Raw genomic sequence first — 21,169 nt, 5'->3', positions numbered from 1 at the left:
CCTCCGTCTCCTTCCCTCCTATGGTGTTGTGAATGAGAATGGCCCGTGTGAATGAGAATGGCCCCCATAGGCCCATATATTTGAATGTTTGATTCCCAGTTAGACTATTTAGGAAGGATTAGGAGGTGTGGCCTTGATGGAGGAGGTGTGTCACTGGGGGTGGGGGTGGACTTTGAGGTTTCAAAAACTGGTGCCAGGTCCAGTATTGCTCTCTGTCTGTCTCCGTCTTGTAGATTAGATGTAAGATCTCAGCTACTGCTCCAATGCCAAGCTTGCCTGCCTGCCACCATGCTTCCCACCATGGTGATCATGGACTAACCCTCTAAAGCTGTAAGAAAGCCCCCAATACTTCCTTTTATATGATGCCTTGATCATGGTGTCTCTTGACAGCAGTAGGACAGTGACTAAAACACTTCCTAGTCTCTAAGAGTTTGTGAAATTTTCCCAACCAACTGGTCACCTCACCATCTCAGAACTCTCAACAGTTCTTTAACACAGCTTTAGCTGAAGACTTTCATATGCTGCTTAGATTGATACAACACTCATGTAACTGCCATCCCTTGGGCCTGTGCCCTTCTCCTTACTTAAAACACTACCTGTCTTAATTGGGGTTTCTAGAGCCATGATAAAAACCATGACCAAAAGCAACTCAAGGAGGACAGTGTTTATTTATTTGGCTTATATATCCCAGGTTCACAGTCCCTTGAGGGGAGCCAAGGCAGGAACCTGGAAACAGGATCTGAAGAAGAGTCCATGAAAGAGCGCCACTTACTGTCTTTCTCTGTGGCTTGTTCAGCCTGCTTTTTATACAACCCAGGACCACCTGCCCAGGGGTGGTACCTCCCACATCCGGTGAGCTGCCCCACATCAATCATTAAACAAGAAAATGCCCCTATAGACTTGCCTACAGACCAGTCTGAGGGAGGTAATCCCTCACTTTGCGATTCCCTCTTCCCAGAGATGTCCAGGTTTGTGACAGCTAACAAAATACAAACAAAAGGAGGCTGAGACTATCATTCTCTCTCCATTTCCTCCCCCTGCTGTCAACAGGTACCTAAGAAGGAGAGCTCCTTTGCTGGGTGCAGGCCCTTCCCCACACTAACACACGCACACACTGCACACACTCACTTGCATGTCACTCTCCAAACCCTTCTGCTCCAGCCCCTGTAGCACAAGGTCCTGTCGTGAAACCATGCACTGTGGGGATAATCTTCCCTCTACCCAGAATGCCACACTCAATTAGAATGCCCTTTCTCAGGCTAAGAAATGTCTGCTCCCACAAAGCCACTTCAGATATACCTCTTCCAAATGTTCAATATTCTTCCAAAAAGGAAATGTCCTCTGTCTTCTATTTTTACAGATAATTAGCATTCTGCATTTTCTGGAAGCTGTGAATAACCTAAGACAGGTTCTGACTTTGAAGCCTGGAGAAAACAATTAGATAAGAATCTAATTTCTTGTAAGGAACATGTTACTCTAGAGTGCTATAAAAAAAACATGAGGGAATCATTCAGCCTTTTTTTTTTTCCGTTCTTGTTTTTTTTTTTTTTTTTTTGAGACGGGTTTGTGTGTGTGTGTGTGTGTGTGTGTGTGTGTGTGTGTGTGTGTGTGTGTGTGTCTGTCTGTCCCTGGCTGTCCTAGAACTCACTCTGTAGATCAGGCTGTCCTTGAACTCACAGAGATCCTCCTGCCTCTGCCTCTCAAATGCTGGCTCCATTCAGCTTTTTAAAAGAAGGAAAATTTTAAAAAAGAAAGCATACCATAACATGAACAGACCCTGAGGTTAAAAGAAATAAGCCAATTCCAAAAGACTAGTCTTATGCGATTCTACATATAGTAGAATACTATAGTATATACTAGTACTATATGATACACTATACTATATACTAGTACTATATGATTCCACATATAGTATCTAAATTAATCAAGCACTGAAATAAAGTAGAATGGCATTTGTCAGGGGCTAGTGAGCAGCAAGTTTCTTAACAGGTATAGAGCTTATGATTTTTGTAATATAAAAAAGTTCTAGAGATCTGTTTCACAACCATGTGAACATATACTACTGAAATGTATACTTTAAAAAAGGAATTTCCTGCAATCACAGTTGAAGACAACCTACTACGTGAGATCATATATAAGCCAAATCCCAATACACAACTACTTCATTGCAGTTGTATACTATACACGTGGTTAGTTACTAGTTCTTATCAGGCCTGACCCACCAGCACCATTTAACTCTGCTGCTCCCTGGCTCCTCCATCACCTGGTTCTAGCACAGAGCCCCTGCCTAGTTCCTCACCACCCAGTGTCTAGACATGAGCACCTTGGAATCCAGTCTTCAGACCTCTTCTCTATTCATCAACACTTACTGCCTGTGAGTGGAGTCTACTCTAATGCAGTTTTTCCATCCTGTGTGCAACATTCTCTCTCTAAAGCACCATTTTAGAAGTTGAATTATCCCATTCCCCATGAAACTGAACACTGAGGAATAAAACTGCCAGGTAGAGCTGAGCTTTGGTTTAACTCACTGAGAAATCTCAGTGGTTTGTTTTTATTGTTGTTTATATCCTCCCTCAAAAACCAATTTTTTGCCCCTCTGGAGAATTATTACCCTGTTGAGAATGCATGTCCCAGTGCCACTCTAAATACTACTTCTGAGCTGAAGGCTTCCATTTTGGCTACAGTCGAGAACCCTTACCTGAACTCCAACCATATCACCAATACCCATTCGGACAATTTCACTTGAATATCCAAAAGGCATTTTAACATGCCCTCCTCCGTCTCAAAACTCCAAATCCTCCTATTTTCTGGTCTAAAATCATCAACCCCTTCCTTATCTTCCCAAAGTTGAAGAGCAGACCTCCTCTCCAACACCGAATTAAACTCCAACAATATTTGCTTCCCTGATGTGCCTCAAACATACCAGCCTTGTTCTTAACTGGAGTCTTTTTCTCTATGTGTTCCTTCCACTGAAAGGAATTCAAATGGCATGACCCACTGCTTTTTAGATAAAGTTTTATTGGAACACAAACCTATTCCTTTGTTTACATTTCATCTGGTTACTTTCCTATGAAGACAGCAGAGCTGAGCAGAGACAGAGACTTTATGGCTCACTAAGCCTTAAATGTTTACTACGAGACCCTGTAGAGCACAACTCTCCTATCCACAGGCAGTGCCTTCACTTTCCTCAGGTCTTTGTTCACACATGACCTCCTCCACGAACGAAGCCTTCCCTGAACAATCTATTTAAAAAGCAGCCTGCTCTTGTGTACTTACTCTAGCAAGCTCTCTCTCCTGTCCACTCGACTTTCTCCCACAGTACTTAAAAGTATCTAAGTCTACATTTTACTTACTTATCTTGCTTTCTGCCTGTCTTCCCTGGACAAAGGCTTCAGCAGGGAGATGTTTTTGTTGCATCATCTAAGCTAGCCCCCAAAACAAAGGTGCTCCATAAATATTTATGAATGAGTGAGTGTATGTTAGGTATCTGATAAATACTTGCAAAAATGAAGAGAAGAGGAAGGATCCTGGGCACAGAGAACTCTGTGTACTCAAGCATTTCAGAGTGACATATTTAAAGTACATTTCCTATCTTTGTAATATCAAATTCTGAGCTGTTTTAAACCATCTATTTAGACATTTGGCACCTCCAATCAGACTATGTTACACACTGGGAGGAGCTTTGTTTTGTTGTCTACTCAGTACCCAGTGTCTATACTTTTATCTGATATCCAGCTCCCTTACACAATTACCTCCAGAAATATCCCAGAATGTCTGCCTACACAGGTCTAGCACCAAGTGCTTAGGTCACTTTGAGATTATCTGATCCCTCTTTACAGATGAAATTTTAACTAAAATCTATCTCAAAATAATTCTAATACCCACCAGAGACAAAGCAATGTCCCTGGGATCTTCATTTACTAACTTGTGAGAGAAACATGTCATTCACTGCTTTGCAAGTAGTATGTGAGGACCGAGTAAGACCACTTTCTAGTATGAACAAGAACTCTCCAGCTCCACATATATATTTATATTTTAAAAAGTGAAAGAAGTGCTCACTTCGGCAGCACATATACTAAAATTGGAACGATACAGAGAAGATTAGCATAGCCCCTGTGCAAGGATGACACGCAAATTTGTGAAGCATTCCATATTTTTTAAAAAATAAAAAAAGAAAAGAAAAAAAAAGTGAAAGAAAATGCCCTGAAAACTCAAATTTCAAATGAACAAAAGTAAAGCGATATACCCTAAAAGGTTAGCTACACAAATATCACTTATAGGAATATAACTCCATTAAAGGTACCTTTATATTACTCCCTTTAGATAGAGATTCAATGTTCACTCAAGCAATGCATTCTAATTTGCCTTAATGTTCATAGCTGCAATAATTCCTTAGGCTTAAGAAAAAGATCCAAAAAGTGAGATCTGAGGACAGAGGTGAGTAAAAGACAAAAGGAAGAAAACAAGGTGCTATCATTTTTGGTGTGGAGAGAACACAGAACTGTAAGTCCAGAGACAAAGCAAGGCAGGTCAGTGCTGTCCAGTCAGAGAAGCTTCTGTTTAGAGGGAGTGCTGGTCACTGCAGACTCACAACTGGTCCAGGTGCTGAGAAATGGGAGTGGGTGAGGATGCTCAGGCATATACAGGGTATCTATTTCAATGTCTACACGGCTCAAGGGAAACTGCGGTGGGAAGAGAGGGTAGGAAGAACGCAGAACCCGAGATGGGGAGGGCCGCTGTGAAAGACTGCCTTCTGGACACAGCATGGTTGCTGTGTTACCATTCACAATCACACAGGAGGGGTCAATCAATACTCCAACACAGATGAGGGCAAAGGGCTCATGAGGACTGCCTTTCCCTCCCGGAGGAGCTGCTGGCAGCTGGTGGCTGCTAGGCAGAGGGAGGCATTTCTCACCAGCGGTATAGCCACTGTTAATATGACCTTACTCCACTACATTTGCACCTATGCTATAGGCAACCCTAACTTAACAATGGGTCCCAAAAAACAGGCAAGAACAAGAACCAACCAAACAAACAAAGACATGAAAATAGGAAGAGGACTTGTTGGGAAGGAGGGATTCAGGAATAAGACTGAGTTAAGAAAGGGTGATGGGTGAGTTTGTGTGAAAAAGATTCAAATACATTATATACAAGTATGAAATTATCAAAAACATTTAAACAAGCAAACAAACATGGGGTTGAAGTCTCACCATTTGTATGATTTCAGAGGGAGATTTCTTAACCCTGGCTCAAATGATACTTGTTGGAAAAGCTGTCCTGTACACCGAAGGATGATTATCACTGTGGTACCAAGAATATCCTAAGTTGTGATAGCTAAGGAGACTCTAGACATTGCCAAAAACAATGTCTACTGGCATGCACCACTATACCAAGTTTATGTGGTACAGGGGACAAACCCAGAGCTAATTCATACTAGGAAAGCACTCTACCAACTGAATTACATCCTCAGCACTCCTAGTTTAAATGTATGGTAGAATGTTTTCTCTTTCTCCACTAGAAATGATAATCTCTGCAAATCATCTCCTTACTGAAGTCCCAGCTAGGCCATGCAATGAAGTCATAGAGAAACGGCCTGGTGAACGCCGCTTCTAAAAGTGAAGATTGTTCTTAAAGCATCTATTGTGTTCTTTCCCATGTACACTGTTGTTCTACGAGCTACAGAAGACTATAAAGCAAGGAAGTGGTACAGAACACCCAAGATCAAATGGAATGTGTTAAGTCCAAACCTGGTTTGTTATAAAAACACTGGCAAGAGTTCAGAAAGTCCATTCCCACAAGCTGTAATAGAAAGGAAACACCCGACAGGGATCACCTCAGACTCTACATTTAAATGGCCTTCAGCTACTGTTTAAAGTCTTAGGCACCCAGCCTAAACTACAACATGAGTTCCAGGACAGATAGAGCTACATAGTTGAGACCTTGTCTCAAAAAATAAGAATAAAAATAAAGTTTTAAGCAACACAACGTTAGGGGGTTATGTGATATATATGAATGGAACAAATATTTCAAAATGGTGATGCCAACAAATAGTTTCCAGAGCAGATTCTTTCATTTTGCTTTGTACCTCCACTAAATATGAAAAATAAAGAAAACCAACCCAGTCTTCAAAGCACTCACAATTCAGTACGAGTGAAAAACCATAGTATCAATATAATGGGATAAGTGCCACAACATGTGTTAATGTTGCACGAATTCCTAAATGGTCTTTAATAAAAACCTGGACCAGATATTGGGGTAAATGCTGAAAGATCAGAGAGACAAAGGAACAAGCCACAGCCACTTCTCATCTTGCCAGCTCCACAAATCCTCTGACTGAATGCCTCTGAGTCCTCAGCCGAAAGGGGTCTAGCTGAAAGCGCTCTAGTTCAAATCTCCTCATGCCTTATATACCTTTCTCTGCCCAGCCATTTCACTTCCTTCGTAGTGCTGGGATTAAAAGTGTGTGACTCCCAAGTACTGGGGTTAAAGGTGTGTGCCACCACTGCCTGGCATCTATGTTTAATCTAGTGGATTGTTCTGTTCTCTGATCTTCAGGCAAATTTTATTAGGGTACACAAGATATCACCACATGTTAAGTCTACTTTGTAGGAAAGGATAAGAGCAGATCAAACTGACACCACAAGCAGTTCTATGGATTAACTCTTACAGTCCAATACAGCAAGAGGAGGAGAAAGAAGGGGACAAGGTGGGTCAGACAGGAGAAAACACTTTTGAATAGACAAGGAGTCACAATGTGATCTGTCATATTTTAAAGGTGACTTCTTAAAGTATCCTCTAAGAGTTCATTAATTTGTAGTTTTATTTCTGCAGTTTTTTGTTTGTTTGTTTGTTTTTTGGGACAGGGTTTCTCTGTGTAGCTTTGTACCTTTCCTGGGACTCACTCTGTAGCCCAGGCTGGCCTCGAACTCACAGAGATCTGCCTGCCTCTGCCTCCTGAGTGCTAGGATTAAAGGTGTGCGCCACCACTGCCTGGCTATTTCTGCAGTTATTAAAATACAGAATCTAGGTCAAGTGTTGTTTTCAACATGCTAATACTGTTTCAAGTTAGTTTTCAAGATGCTTAATTTCAAATCTACAAATGTACACTATCTCTCAATGGTCTTTTTGATAACCACTAGGTTTATAACATAGAGAACAAAGGAGCAGTTACTTCTAAAGAACTGAAGGAGACACATCTGGAACCGTTTTTAAGCCAGGCTACATACAGGCTCAAGATTTTACAGCTCATTTTCAAGTTGTCAGTACCCATCCTGACTGGGTACAGTCGGGCAGGTGTCCAAGAGTGCTCAAGTGATAGGCTGATATAGCATCTTGGGATGTGACAAGAACTAAGTGCTCGGCCGCCTCCTCCTGAAACCCACCACCCTTCATTAACGCATGAGGAATTACAGATAGAAAATTCCTAAAGAAGAGAGCAAGGGGGCAGGGTTCCATAGTGACTTTGACCTTCTCACCCAAACAGTAGTTAACAAAGGGAATCATGATGACTAAGCACAGACACTCTGGGAGGAAGGACATATTTAAGGTGACCTCCAGTCAAGTACTTCCTCATGTCACAAAGAAATACATGGCTGTCATGGTGAGGCAAGCCTCTAACACTCAGGAGGCTACAGCAGGAGGATTGCTGCAATGGAGGGCCAGCCTAGGCAACACAGTGAGTTCCAGCCAGCCTTGTCTACAGAGCAAGACCCCCTCAAACAAACCAACAAACTTGAGGGTGATGGTGGATGTTTGTAATCCCAGAACTTGGGAAGCTGAGGCAGGAAGATTATTGTACATCTGAGGCCAGCATGAGCCAGAGTGAGACCTTGCCTTTAAAAAAAGAGTAAGAAGACATATGACAAAGTAAACAAAATCCACCTGATTTTGATAATGAGCCAAAAGTGAGGACAAGTGACAAGACTTGACATGGTCCCTGCTAGCCCTGAGACAAATCTTCTATTTCTATTAATCCCTAAGTTATAACGCTTAACTTTGTTTGCTGGGATAAGAGGAAGGAACGGCAGCAAACAGTCAGTTCTGTGGATAAGTTTTCTGTTTTGTAAGGGCCATCTTGTTATGTAGCCTTGATACTTCTCTCCAGATTATAATCACTATGCACTGGGTGAATGAGAGGTAATGTTGCATCATTTCTGATCTTTGACCCTTAGTGAATGCTTTGAATTCCTTTACTACAGACCTGTTCTAGACTTCAACCAAATAAAACTGGGAGTGATGAAAACCAAATAGGACTTGCTTGCTACTCCCTACAGATGGTTGGGTGCCTCTCTGTACACATATTGTAAACTATTGTTTTTATGGTAGAAATTACATATATATTTGGCCTGCATCATTTCAATAGGTACCAAGTGCTCGTTACTCACCTGATTTGTCAAAACAAATATCCACTTGTTTCTGTGTGTGTAAGATTTAAGTATCAATGATCTGTTGCTACTATAATTCACCAGAACATTCCAAAATGAGGCAGGTAACATGAGAAATATATCTCACAAAATGAATATAACATTGTCAATTATTTTAGCACTCCGACAGAAAACATACCACAAAAGTCAGAATAAGAATAATAAGGCAGCCGGGCGGTGGTGGCGCACGCCTTTAATCCCAGCACTCAGGAGGCAGAGCCAGGCGGATCTCTGTGAGTTCGAGGCCAGCCTGGGCTAACAAGTGAGTTCCAGGAGAGGCACAAAGCTACACAGAGAAACCCTGTCTCGAAAAACCAAAAAAAAAAAAAAAAAAAGAATAATAAGGCAGCGCCCACTTTAAGTGGCCTCTGAAAGATTTTCATTTTACAGGGCTGCTACTTCCATCTCTAGTAAGCCTTTCCAACATTCCCAGCACTCTGGGAGACAAAGGCAGGTGGATCTCCGAGTTTGAGATCAGCGTGGTCTACCGAGTTCCAGTACAATCAGGGCTAATAATGAGCCCTGCTTAAATAATTGAGCAATTGCTTTTTTTTTTTTTAACATTTATGCTTTTTTTAAAAAAATAATTTAAAAAATGGCATAATTCTTAAGAGACAGTGGTTGGTTGAGACATTATCAACTCATGAATATTAAACACTCAACAAGTAAGTAAATACAAATTCTGTACATTCCATGGCACTAAAAAAAAATTTCCCTTAAAAGCTATTTGGTTTTCTGGCAATGGATACCACTACAGATAAACTGCATCACAAAAAATTCCCAAGGCACTATCAAAATCCTCTGATAAATCTATACTTCTTCATATTTACCTCATAATTTTAAAGTCTCCAGCTACTAAAAATCAAATATAGTTTATTACACTTCAGATATAAGAAATCTACTAGGCTCAAGGCTGTAATAAAGAAGTATGGTGGTTGTTAATTCGGCCGTCAACTTAATTGGATTGAGAAGTGTCTAGGGCATCAGGGGAGCACAGCTTTGTGTCTGTTTCTGGAGAGTGAACTGAGAAGACCTGGCCTGAATGTGGCAACAGCAGCCCTGGCTGGGGTCTACAGCTGAAAAGAAGGGAAACAGGAGAAAAGTGACGGGTTTCTCTGCTTCCTGATCTGCTCAGATAAAAACACGCTGGGGGCCTCTCCTGCAGCAGTCCCTTCCCTACATGACAGACTGTGTCCTCTAACCCGGAGACAAAATAAATGCTTCCTCTTTCAGCTGCCTCTGCCTCGGTCACAGCAATGAAAAAAGTACTAAGGAACTGTGTCTGCTTTCTTCATCCTTGTGTTTACTCTCAACACCGACCTCAGTGCTTAGCATACACACAAAGTTCTTGACAAAAACTAGCTAAGCTCAATGGCTAGTTTCAGTAAATGAGCGTTAAACTATTTTGCTGCTCAGTATAATGTGTGTTGTTACTAATAAAATTTAATCTAAATAATTATTTAGATTTTTTTCAGTTTTTAGTCAGCATTTTGATTCAGAGAACTCCTTCTATTTAATAAAAACAACAAATAGCTATTCTGCTCTTTTAAGAATGTACAATTTCTGCATATAAAGGAAAGAATCAGGTGAGTGGAATCCTTAAAAACTGCAGACAGACAGGACCCTACCAATGACCTAACAATTCTATCGCTGCTAGGGGACACAGGGACACAAACACCACTAACTGTGCCAGCAAGTGTCTACCTGTATTCCTCTGTACTCTATCCCTTTTACCTAAAAACAAAGCCTCATAATAGCTGTTTCAAAATACAATCACGGACCTTCCCAAAGCTGGCAGGTAGACAAGACAGATCAATCAGAACACATAGCACTAGTTAGGAGAACAAAATGCTGTGAGAGTGGGGAAGGATGCAGTGTGGGAGCACAGAAAAGGAGCAGGCAGGGCAGGAAGAGAAACCAAACATGCTGCTCACACTCAGACTCAACCTGGATAAACACTGAGGAATCCGAGTTTTCTTATAGTTAGGAATAATAACAGATAAAGATAGCTAGATAACCAAACATGAATCCTAGTTTTTATAAAATAGTTCCTGTGATGGCCAGTCTTGGTTATCAACTTGACTAGATCTGCAATCAACCAAAAGGAAAGCTGCTGGGCACACCTATGTGGTATTATCTTATGATCTGAAGGGGGAAGACCTATCCTAAACATGGCAGCACCTTTTGGTGGCAGCAGACACAGGCGCACAGGAAGAAGGAAACTGCTTTATGCACGCCTTGCTTTCACTCCTGGTGAGTTCATCTACCCTACTGCTGTGGTGGCATTCCTCCCGGGATCAGGCCAGCTTCCTGGGGCTTCCAACACACACTGAAGACCAAGAGCTCCAGGACACCCCCAGCCCGCAGCGCCAAGCTGGGACTGTATGTCTAATAGCATTACAGATTCTCAGCCTCTCCGTGTGAGACAGCCACTGCTGGTCTACACAGACAATATTGTGTAAGCCAATCTAATAAATTCAATATATAATTCTCATTCTCCAGCTCAATTACGAGAGGGGAAGCAATAAACTTTCTTTTATACTTCAGTTAGGAAAAAACCAAGTATGTCGTTTGTACTTAATTTTCCTCAGATCATTCTTCGAGTAATTTTAGAGTCTATTTCTAAGAACTTTTAAATGCTTTAGACTTTTTAACTACTTGCATTTAATGGGCAGACAACAGTTTGGTTGTCTGTATTTTAATGTTTATTTTATATTAATAAAACTTATAGGCCATGAGAAACTCATCAAAGAAAACTGTTGTGGAACATTAGTTTAAGACTGTTACATTCGTTTATTCTGTGGAATATTTGTTTAATGATGCAAAGATGTGTTGCATTCTTTTATGTTGCATTTGTTTAACTCTGTAAATCTGTGTTACTTTGCCTGTCTAAAACACTTGGTTGGTCTAACAAAGAGCTGAACGGCCAATAGCTAGGCAAGAGAGAGAAACAGGCGGGGCTGGCAGACAGAATAAATAGGAGAAGTCTAAGAGGGAGGAGAGGAGGATGCCAGGGACCAGTCATGCAGCCACACAGTCAATCATGATAGAGTAAGAAGGAAAGAAAGATACACAGAATAAAGGAAGGTAAAAAGCCCAGAGGCAAAATGTAGCTAAAGAGAAACAGGATAATTTAAGTTAGAAAAGCTGGCTACCTTAGCCAGCTAAGGCAGGGCATTCATAAGTGTAGAGCCTGAGAAAGATAAGGGGAAAAAAACAAAACAAAACAAAACAAAAAAGAAAGAGAAAAAAAAAGATACAGCTCCTTTAAGAAACTCTGCTGTTCAGCAGAACACTTAAACAGCCTTTTCCACACTAATTAGAAACAAAAAACTAAGTAAAAAACACCTGCCACAGTGCAGGGCACTGGCATTCCAGTGTTGGGGGGTTGAATGCAGTTCTTGGCCACCTACCTCCGACAGGGCCTGCAAGCTTTAGGCTTGTCTCTCAAAGACCCAAGAAGTGGGTAGAGCCAACTGCCAAAGCTGCGGTGGAGGTCTTAGCCACACCGCTTAGTTTATAGGCTCATGTGGTCAAAAAAGACTAGAGAGGTCCAGATGGGGGAAAAAAAACTCTAAACAGGTTCCAGTGTGTTTAAAAATGTGTGTAGGCTTAAGAAAGAAAAGAGAGCCGGGCGGTGGTGGCGCATGCCTTTAATCCCAGCACTTGGGAGGCAGAGCCAGGCGGATCTCTGTGAGTTCGAGGCCAGCCTGGGCTACCAAGTGAGTTCCAGGAAAGGCGCAAAGCTACACAGAGAAACCCTGTCTCGAAAAACCGAAAAAAAAAAAAAAAAAAAAAGAAAGAAAAGAGAAATGATACAGACAGTCACAGAAAGAAATAGTTTAAAATTAATAAAGTCTTTAAAGAGAATACATGCGTGTGTGTGTGTGTGTGTGTGTGTGTGTGTGTGTGTGTGTGTAAAGAATAGCACATAGAGACGGGAAATAAACAGGAAGTCTGGATCCTGTATGTTGCTGTATTAACCTTGAATTTTTTGAATGCTGATGAGCAAATGACAACTACTGACGGACATGGGATTGTGAACTGGACTGCTAAACTGAACCAACCTAGATACTTTAGGGCTATCTTAACTTTAAAAAAGAAAAAAAAAAGTTACTTTGGGGAAGAGGTTTTGCTTTTGTTTTCACAGTAATCGAGAGGCTGTGGATTGGTTCCGGGTTAATATGGATCAGGTTTGATCAGGGGAGACCTCCTGAATCTTGACAGGTCATACATATCAACAAAGGTTACAGCTGGTCTTCCCGGGACTTGGCCATTACCCAAATGTTCTTAGGGACTCCTAAAGATGCCTTCACCCAGAGATTACAGGAAGTAGTCTAGAGAAGAAAATGCCCACATTCCCAAGAGATAAGGTGGGTGGTTGTTGGTTATTTGGTGGGTTATGGATGTTTGTTATCATTTAGGGGAAATATAGGAATAAAAAATAAAAAGACAACTATTAATCTCAGATATTTTGTAATGGCATGGATTTTGGTATATTGATACAAATGTAAAGTTATTTTGTTATACTGCATATATGTTTCTACTCTTTTGGGGTATCATGCTTATGCAGCTAATTTAAAATTTTAATGTATAATTAAGAAATGAGGTTAGTAGTTAATCTATAATAATCAAACTTGTAGTAACATTAGGTATGTTTTCAAGGTTAAATAGGTATATTTTAGACAGACAGATGATTTTCAAACACTTCAAAGACCTATAAAATGAATATGGCATTTAAGATGTTTAATAACCTAAGGTTTTTCATGACAATGAGCCACATCTGCTCCTGGCAGCATCAAATTTACTTCATAAAAGGATGATGGGCATCATTGAAACTCCATATGGAGTTTGCTTTCAATGTGGTAAGGCTAGCCGTTTGGGCAAGAAACTGCTCTTGCCTTGACTCCTGACAATGTGCTGTGCAGACTGCACAAGTGGACAAGGGAAAAAGACTGGAATTTTGACAAGACAAGGCAGGGCAGCCCTTCCAGATTCCTGCTTCCGGAAGAGTCGCCAAATATTCTGCAGGACATAGAGAAAAGTGACTGATGAACTTTGCCAATACAAAGTTGGACAGTCGTTCAAATTTTCTGCTTACTAAAAAGTCTGCCAGATATTCTAGTAGGCTGAATATGGATGCCTCAACATTGCAGAGGAACTTTGGGTGACTGTCCAGGCAGCCATATATCTCTGTTGTTAGGTAATACTACAGCCTTCTGGGGTCTTTGATGGAGTTAAAGACTAAATAGTTAGAGTTCTAGTTTTCCTTAGTTACGATAAAAAGTAAATTAGATATTAAATTTTGGAACCACTAAGATAGATTTTCTCTGAATTTGCTAAATACAAATGGACTGAATACTGTAAATGTAATTACTTGGTAACTGTTTTGTTATACATAGTTTTACTATGTTAAAGTTAAAACCTTTCATTTTTATTTAAACAAAAAGGGAGAAATGTTGTGGAATATTAGTTTAAGATATGTTACATTCATTTATGCTGTGGAGTATTTATTTAATGATGCAAAGATGTGTTGCATTCTTTTATGTTGCATTTGTTTAACTCTGTAAAACTGTGTTACTCTGCCTGTTTAAACCACCTGATTGGTCTAATAAAATGCTGAACTGCCAATAGCTAGGCAAAAGAGAGAAATAGGCGGGGCTGGCAGGCAGAAAGAATAAATAGGAGAAGAAACCAAGGGGGGTTAAAAAGAGGAAGACACCAGGGGCCAGCTACCCAGCCACAGCCAGTCATGGAGTAAGAAGGAAAGAAAGATACACAGAATAAAGAAAGGTAAAAGCCCAGAGGCAAAATGTAGTTAAAAAGAAACAGGATAATTTAAGCCAGAAAAGCTGGCTAGAAACAAGCCAAGCTAAGGCTGGGCATTCATAAGTCTCTGTGTATTTATTTGGGAGCTGGGTGGCAGGCCCCCAAAGAATAAAAAACAACCAACTACAGAAAACTTTAATTCACAAAAATCAGCCTCATTATCCCCAAATAACAATATAAATATTTTAGTATTAGCTTATTCTAAATAGTGTATATATACTTGTATGCAAACAAGAATTGCAAACAATTGGTTCTGCAGTTTCTAACTTCTCAAATGGGCCAATAAATGAAAAAATAAATTAAAATAAAGCCAGACATGGTGGCACACACATATAATCTCAGCACTTGGGAGGTAAAACCAGGAGAATCAAGAGTTGCATAGCAAGTTTGAGGACTGCTTGAGTACCTGAACTACATAAGACCCTTTCTCAAAGGGGCATGGGGAATGGTGAGAAGAAAAAAAAAGCTATAAACTGTCCAAGATGTGTGTGTGTGTGTGTGTGTGTGCGCGCGCGCGTGGGCCAGAGGCTGACATCAGGCGTCTTTTTTAGTCACTCTGCACTCCCTACTTACTTATGAAACAAAGCGTCTCTTGCTGAACCTGGAGCTCACCTATTCAGCTACACTAGCTGGCCAGAGAGCTCCAGGAATCTGCCTGTTTCTGCTTGCCATACTGACTTAATATGATGTTCTGGCTAATTTTATGTCAACTTGAAACAAGCTAAAATTATCTGAAAGGAGGGAACCTCAATTGAGAAGGTAACTCCATAAGATCCTGTTGTAAAGTGTTTTCTTAATTAGTAATTGATGTGGGAGGGCCTAGCCCTTTGTGGGTGGGGCCATTCCTGAGCTGGTGGTCCTGAGTTTTATAAGAAATGCTAGCTGAGTAAGCCACGGGGAGGGAGCCAGTAAGCAGCTCCCCTCCATGGCTTTGTCTGCACAGCTCCTGCCTCTTGGTTCCTGCCCTTACTGCTTTTGATGTTGAACTGTTATACGGAACCATGAGTGAAATAAATCCTTTCCTTCCCAAGTAGTTCTTCACAGCAACAGAAACTCTGACTACAACATGTGGGTTCTAGGAATCCAAGCCTAGTCTACATAGTGAGCTCCAGGTCAGCCAGGGCTACAAGAGACCCCATCTTACAAAAATGAAATCAAAAAATAAAAAAACCTGAAATCTCTTCAAATTACCAAATAAGTACAATAAAGTTACAACAGTTATTTTTCTAATATTGAAACTAATTTCAAATCCTAAGCTAATAAGCTATATGATGCTGTCATGGTCTATTATGTTTAACAGACTAAAAGCATACACTCAGAACATACAGAAGAAGTTCCTTCATACCAATTACAAATATTCTAAAAGCAAATGAGGGCTAGGGAAATAGCTCAGCAGGTAAGGCCAGAACAATAAAAGCCTCCAGGGCCAGGTTCAACTGCCCAGACCCACATAAAAAGCTGGAGAGATGGCTCCACAGTTAGGAGCATTTGTTGCTCTTGCAGAGCACCCAGGTTCAGTTTCCACATGATGGCTCACAATCATCTATAATTCCAATTCCCAGGGATCTGGTGCCCTTTTCTGGTCTCTGTGGGCACCAGACACACATGCAGTGTCCATACATACATACAAGCAAAACATTCATACACAAAACAAAAACAAGTAAATCTTTAAAATAAAAACAGCGGGACACAGTAGTATACATTTGTGAACTCTAAACTCCTATGGCAAGATGGAAGGCAGAGACGCAGAGACAGGTGAATCTCCCAGAAGCTCATGAGTCGGCTAGCCTGAGGTACCTCAGTTCAGCAGCAGAATCAAGAGAGATTGCCTCAACAAAGTGTAGACAAAAACAATCTCAAACACACACACACACACACACACACACCACTAAATAAATAACTGAAAAGGTCTTGAAGCAAACGACAGGACAATCGAAAAGACTCCAACCCTTACATGAACTCATACATACACCTAATTCCCAAAGGAACAACACAACGATCATAGAGAAAGGTCTACTTTAAAAACTATTCTATGCCGATTCATTTTTCAGACTCCTTATTTTTATTTCCTCTACTTTCAACTAATCTGAGGATTTTTTTCCTAAATGGTTTTTTAAAAAAAATGTTTCAAACCATAGTAAAGCAAACTACAGATCATATATTCAGATCACTGTTAGCCAAAATGTATACTCATTTGATATTTATACTAAAACACACTAGGACTGTTATATTTTAGGAAAAATAAAATTATTTTAATAGAAGCCTCATTTATAACTGGGGAAGGGGGCCAAATGTGATAAAGTAAAAGAACTACAAGTCAAGGTGACTTTAATTCCCATGTATTTTACTTGTACTGTATGGCAGGACCAACTCTGAGGCTCTTAACCTGTGAAACAAAACCAAAAAAAAAATCACAGAACTCTTGCAAATACTTCTGACACAATCCTACCAAAGGGATGTGTACATTCAATAAAAACAAAACAAGAAGCTCACAATGACTTGGCTGATCAGAATATGATATGACATTTCAGAGTATTAGCCGATAGAAATGGACAGCTAAGAAAAGTTATTTCTTTAGTTAATGTGAAACTCCTTACAAAAACTTTTAGCATTTTCTAAAGACAAAAAGGGAAAAGTATGTGAAACTCCTTACAAAAACTTTTAGCATTTTCTAAAGACAAAAAGGGAAAAGTATTATTTCATAATTATTAAAATGTCTAAGATGCCTAGGATACCTGGCCAGGACTTCTACAGACTCTTTGAGCAAGATTATGAAGACCAACTCCAGAGCTCTGTGGAGAGCAGAATTGGGGACCAGCTCTCAGCAGTGGCCAGAGGGGCACACAGGGTTTACTTTGGCCACAGAAAACAATGAAGGCTTCCCACAGTGGGGGTGTTAGAGCTCAAGAGAAGTTATTTAGAGCAGTTGTGAGATCTCACACTCTTTAATAATAGAACAGACTCCCTATTTGCCATGGAATGGTTCTAAAGTACAGCCATTCAAATTCACAATTAGAAGGGTTCTTAGAGTCCCTTCCAGACCCAAAGACCAAGAACCACATCTACATCCACAGTCAACATTAACAAGAATAAAGCAGCTTCCTTTCCAAGGCAGCACCTGTATTAATTGGAGGACATTACAAAGGCTTTCCATGTAGTCTAGGTGTTTTACAGGCTATCTGGTCTCTAAATGCAATCCTCTTGCTCTTACTGAAATGCAACGTTCACTCTTCTAAATTTTAATTTCTAAAGCAAATTCTAATTACAGAAGGGCCCCAAATTACCAAACTGATTCTAGCTATATGACCTTGGAAAGTCTCTTCCTGTAAAATGAGAGCGTGAAAGTAAGATCATTAGAATGAACACTCTATTCTGTTGGCCACTCCACCCTCTGCCACTGGGACAGGTCAGGCATGAAATGTTTATGACAGTATCACTGCTGTCCCAAAATACATATATGTCAAATAAATATGACCATTGTTTTAGCTTTCTTCTCCTCCACTATTTTTTATCCACGTGCTAAGGATGGAATCCAGGGTTTCATGTACACTGAACATATTCTACCACTGAGCTGCATTCCTAGTCTCATTTTTTTCCTTTTTAATTATTCAATTTTAGTCTGGATCATCTAAAAAAAAATTTTTTAAAGAACCCTGAAAATAAGATTTCTCATGCACAAAGCAAAAATACATCTATTTTGAAATAAGGTACTCAGTTTTTAGAAATAGGGGCACATTATAGATAGCTGGCAGTCACCACTGTTTTTCACTCCAGTTCTGTCCCTTTGACCCATTACTGTATTCTGTTTGTTTTTCGTATGTAAGGGAAGCTTTTGGTCCTATTAGCTGCCTCTGTGAAGACAACTTCCCCTTTGGGGCCTGAAAGGCCACATCTGTAAAACAAGGGGACTGAACTCATTATTAATTTCTAAAGTCTCTGCTTTCATTCTACCATTAATGTAGTCCCGATGCCTTGAGTCAGTGCTTACCACTCCTAGAATCAAAGAATAGCCTCCCAATTCGCCCTTCTCCAAACTCTTTCCTTTCCCCTGTTATCTCCAACCCTAAAACTAGAAGATGGACGCGGTGAAAAGCTCCCCAGCTTTTGATGCCAGAGACCTGGATTGGAATGTAGGTTCTGCTACTAAATACCTAAAATGGTGATGCAGCAACTCTTTTACTGAGGGTTAGTAAAATGTGCAGAGTCCCTAACCCAGAGCCTGGCATACCTTTTAGAAGCCAGTTTCCCACTACGTATGTGACAAGGGTGCCCAGGCTGCATGGGTGGCATGGTGACGCCTTTAAAACCACACTTCTGGTACAGTATCAGAAGCTGGCCTGTACTCTGCCAGTACACCACACGAGCAGAGCAGCCTGGGTCAGCCCGGATCGCTAGCCCTCTGGAACTGTCACATGTTAAGTGGTACAGCCTCCCAGAGCCCCAAACCACGCGGCAGGGGCAATGAGGGCAAGACGCTCTTTCAAAAGACAGATTCTCGGGATTTTACCTGAAAGCAAACTTCTCAGTCTGCTGTTCAAAGAAGCCACTCGAGACTCTTCCAACTTCAATGTACAGGAAGTAAGCTAATGTTAACGTGCCACAAGTATTCTAACTTATTTTGATTTTCACTCATCGGAGATTAAAAGCAGGAACAGAAAATAAAATTTCTCACATAACGAAAACACACTGAGCTTTGTAGTAGACTCGTACAAACATGTTCAGGAAAAGTGATAGTTGGCTTCTTGATTTCAAAATAGGTCAAAACTGGGGAGAACAAGGGAGGAGTGATGGGGTCTGGCAGTTAAGTGACTTCAGAACAGTGGCACACACCTTTAACCCCAGCACCTGGGAGGCAGAGGCCAGCCTTCTCTGCAAATTAATCATAAGCACTACAGTTTCTGGGTGTCCTCCTCTCCCATATTCCTTGCTCACACTGTAAACCAAAGCACTAAAAGGCCCAGTTTTCACTATTTACGATCTGAGGTGGCTGATCAAACGCACTTGAGTCCCTCCCTTCTCTAGGCTCCTCAGTCCTGTTCCTTCTCCTCTCTGGCCCACGCCCCTCCCGCCCCCACCCCCCATACACACGCACATGCTCACCTTCCTAGGGCTACATCCCTTTCCTCAGTCTAATTTCCCCTCATCTGTGACCATACTTACCCATTCTGGGTCCCATTCCTGACCTCATCACTGTCTGGTGTTTCCTTTGCTCCTGTTCTGCCCAGGCTTCTCACTCACTCATTTCCCAATCCACTACTTGTCATCAGACCTGACCTTAGTGAAGCCCGGCCCTCCAACCCAGACCTCGTAACAGACAAACCTGCTCCTCTACCTTGTATGCATTCCCACCGTTCCTGGTCCTGTCTAGGCCCTCCTCATTTTGGACCCTGTCCTCTTTCTGACGGCTGGCTTAAAAACCCAAACCCTAATTCTAACCCCAACAGTCCTCCCGTGTGACCCGGCAAAGGCCTCTATGCTGGCTGGCCTATCGCACTCTTTCTGACTCTGAACCTGGTACTTATCCCAAATCCTTCCCTGAAGTCAAGTGCCACAAATACCCATTCCACTACGACCCCAGTTTTGACACCTGATATTCATGTCCTTCCCATCTCCCGAGCCAGGCGAAAGTGGAAATGTGGACCCTCCTCCGCATGCCACCCAGGGACCCCTACCCGCTACTCAGCAGGTAGCCCAGGAGAACCCTCCACAGTCCAGGTCCGTAGACCTAACACCAGGCGGGCAGACTCCTCCACCCAAAGCCCTTCTCCCCATCTGACCCCAGTCTGATGACCCCGATCTCTGACCAGAGCCCGTGCTGTTACCTCTGCACCCCCCAGTTTCCTTACAGCCCAAGAGTCCCGCTGGGAGCCGGGCGGGCTGTGTTCCCTGCCCACGGGACTCGAGTGCAGCCGCCTCTCCCGCGAGGTCAGGGCAGCCCCACTCACCTCCGCGTCCACCACCTCGTGGTAGGCTGGCGGGGGATCGAAGCCGCCGCTCCCTCCGGTGCTCCCGCCGCGGGAAGGCCCGCCGCCGTCCCCGCCGCCGTCGCCCCGTGGGCCGCCGCCCGGTCCCGGGCTGGGCCCCCCGCTATCCATGGGCTCGTAGCCTCCGTAGTCCAGGCCGGGCCGCTCGTTGGTGAGCAGCGCCACGGCCTCGTTGATGTCGTTCTTGGCCAGGCGCAGGGCCTTGCGGATGGTGGCCGGGTCCGAGAAGCCCATGCACAGCAGCGTGGTCATGTGCTGCTCCTCCTCCGATTCCATGGCTCCGGCCTCAGAGTCGCGCGCCGGCCGGCGGGCGGCGAAGCTGCGGCTCCGGGGCCTGGCGGGCCGCGCCGCGCTGCCTCGGCGCCGGCCCCGCACCCGGGCGGCGGGGCCCCTGCGCTCCTGCCCCGCGCGCTCCGCGGCCGCGGGGCCAGGGTGGGGCGCGCGCGTGGGCGCCGCGAGCCGAGCCGGAGCGGTGCGGTGCTCAGGCGCGGCCGGCCGGCCCAGCCCTGCGCGCCGCCATGTTGGCCTGCTCCTCCTCCTCCTCGCGGGGCCGCGCCTCCGCTCCCGGAAGCGGCCCTAGCGGCGGCGGGCGGCGGGCCGTCCCCCGGGCGCGGGCTGCGCGGAGCGGGGTGTGTGGTGTGTGAGTGTGAGTGTGAGTGTGTGTGTGTGTGCTTCTCCGCGTCGAGGGCCAGGGAGGGGGGCGCGCGCGCGGAGCGTGGCTGAGGTGAGAGGCCGCGGCGCGCCGAGCCCGCCAGCGAGCGCGAGAGGCCGCCGCCGCCGCCGCCGCCGCCGCCGCCGCCGCCGCCGCCGCCGCCGCCGCCGCCGCCCGCCCCTTCCCCGGCAACAGGTTCCCCCTGGGACGGGAGGGGCGGGCGCGAAGCGGCTCGCTGGCGGCGGCGCTGCTGAGGTCCCCCGGCCGCCCGGGCCTCGGTG

At 43.2% G+C, this 21,169-nt stretch overlaps 1 protein-coding gene and 1 non-coding gene across 2 annotated transcripts in view; one reads left to right on the top strand and one right to left on the bottom strand.

Annotated features, from left to right (window-relative positions):
- Usp24 (ubiquitin specific peptidase 24) overlaps positions 1–20,540 on the bottom strand; it is a 139,988-nt gene extending 119,448 nt beyond the window's left edge. The window contains exon 1 of the mRNA XM_059254608.1: positions 20,198–20,540. Coding sequence (XP_059110591.1) covers positions 20,198–20,512 — 315 coding nt within the window. The 5' untranslated portion in view covers positions 20,513–20,540. The remainder of the gene's footprint in view (positions 1–20,197) is intronic.
- Positions 4,052–4,158, top strand: LOC131905477 (U6 spliceosomal RNA). Its single transcript, XR_009377979.1, has one exon. It is a non-coding gene; the product is annotated as a U6 spliceosomal RNA (small nuclear RNA).
- Positions 20,541–21,169: the final 629 nt, after the last annotated feature.

This window comes from Peromyscus eremicus, chromosome 2, assembly GCF_949786415.1.
Source record: "Peromyscus eremicus chromosome 2, PerEre_H2_v1, whole genome shotgun sequence".
NCBI classification, from domain to species: domain Eukaryota; kingdom Metazoa; phylum Chordata; class Mammalia; order Rodentia; family Cricetidae; genus Peromyscus; species Peromyscus eremicus.
This window is presented reverse-complemented; position numbering and strand designations above follow the sequence as displayed.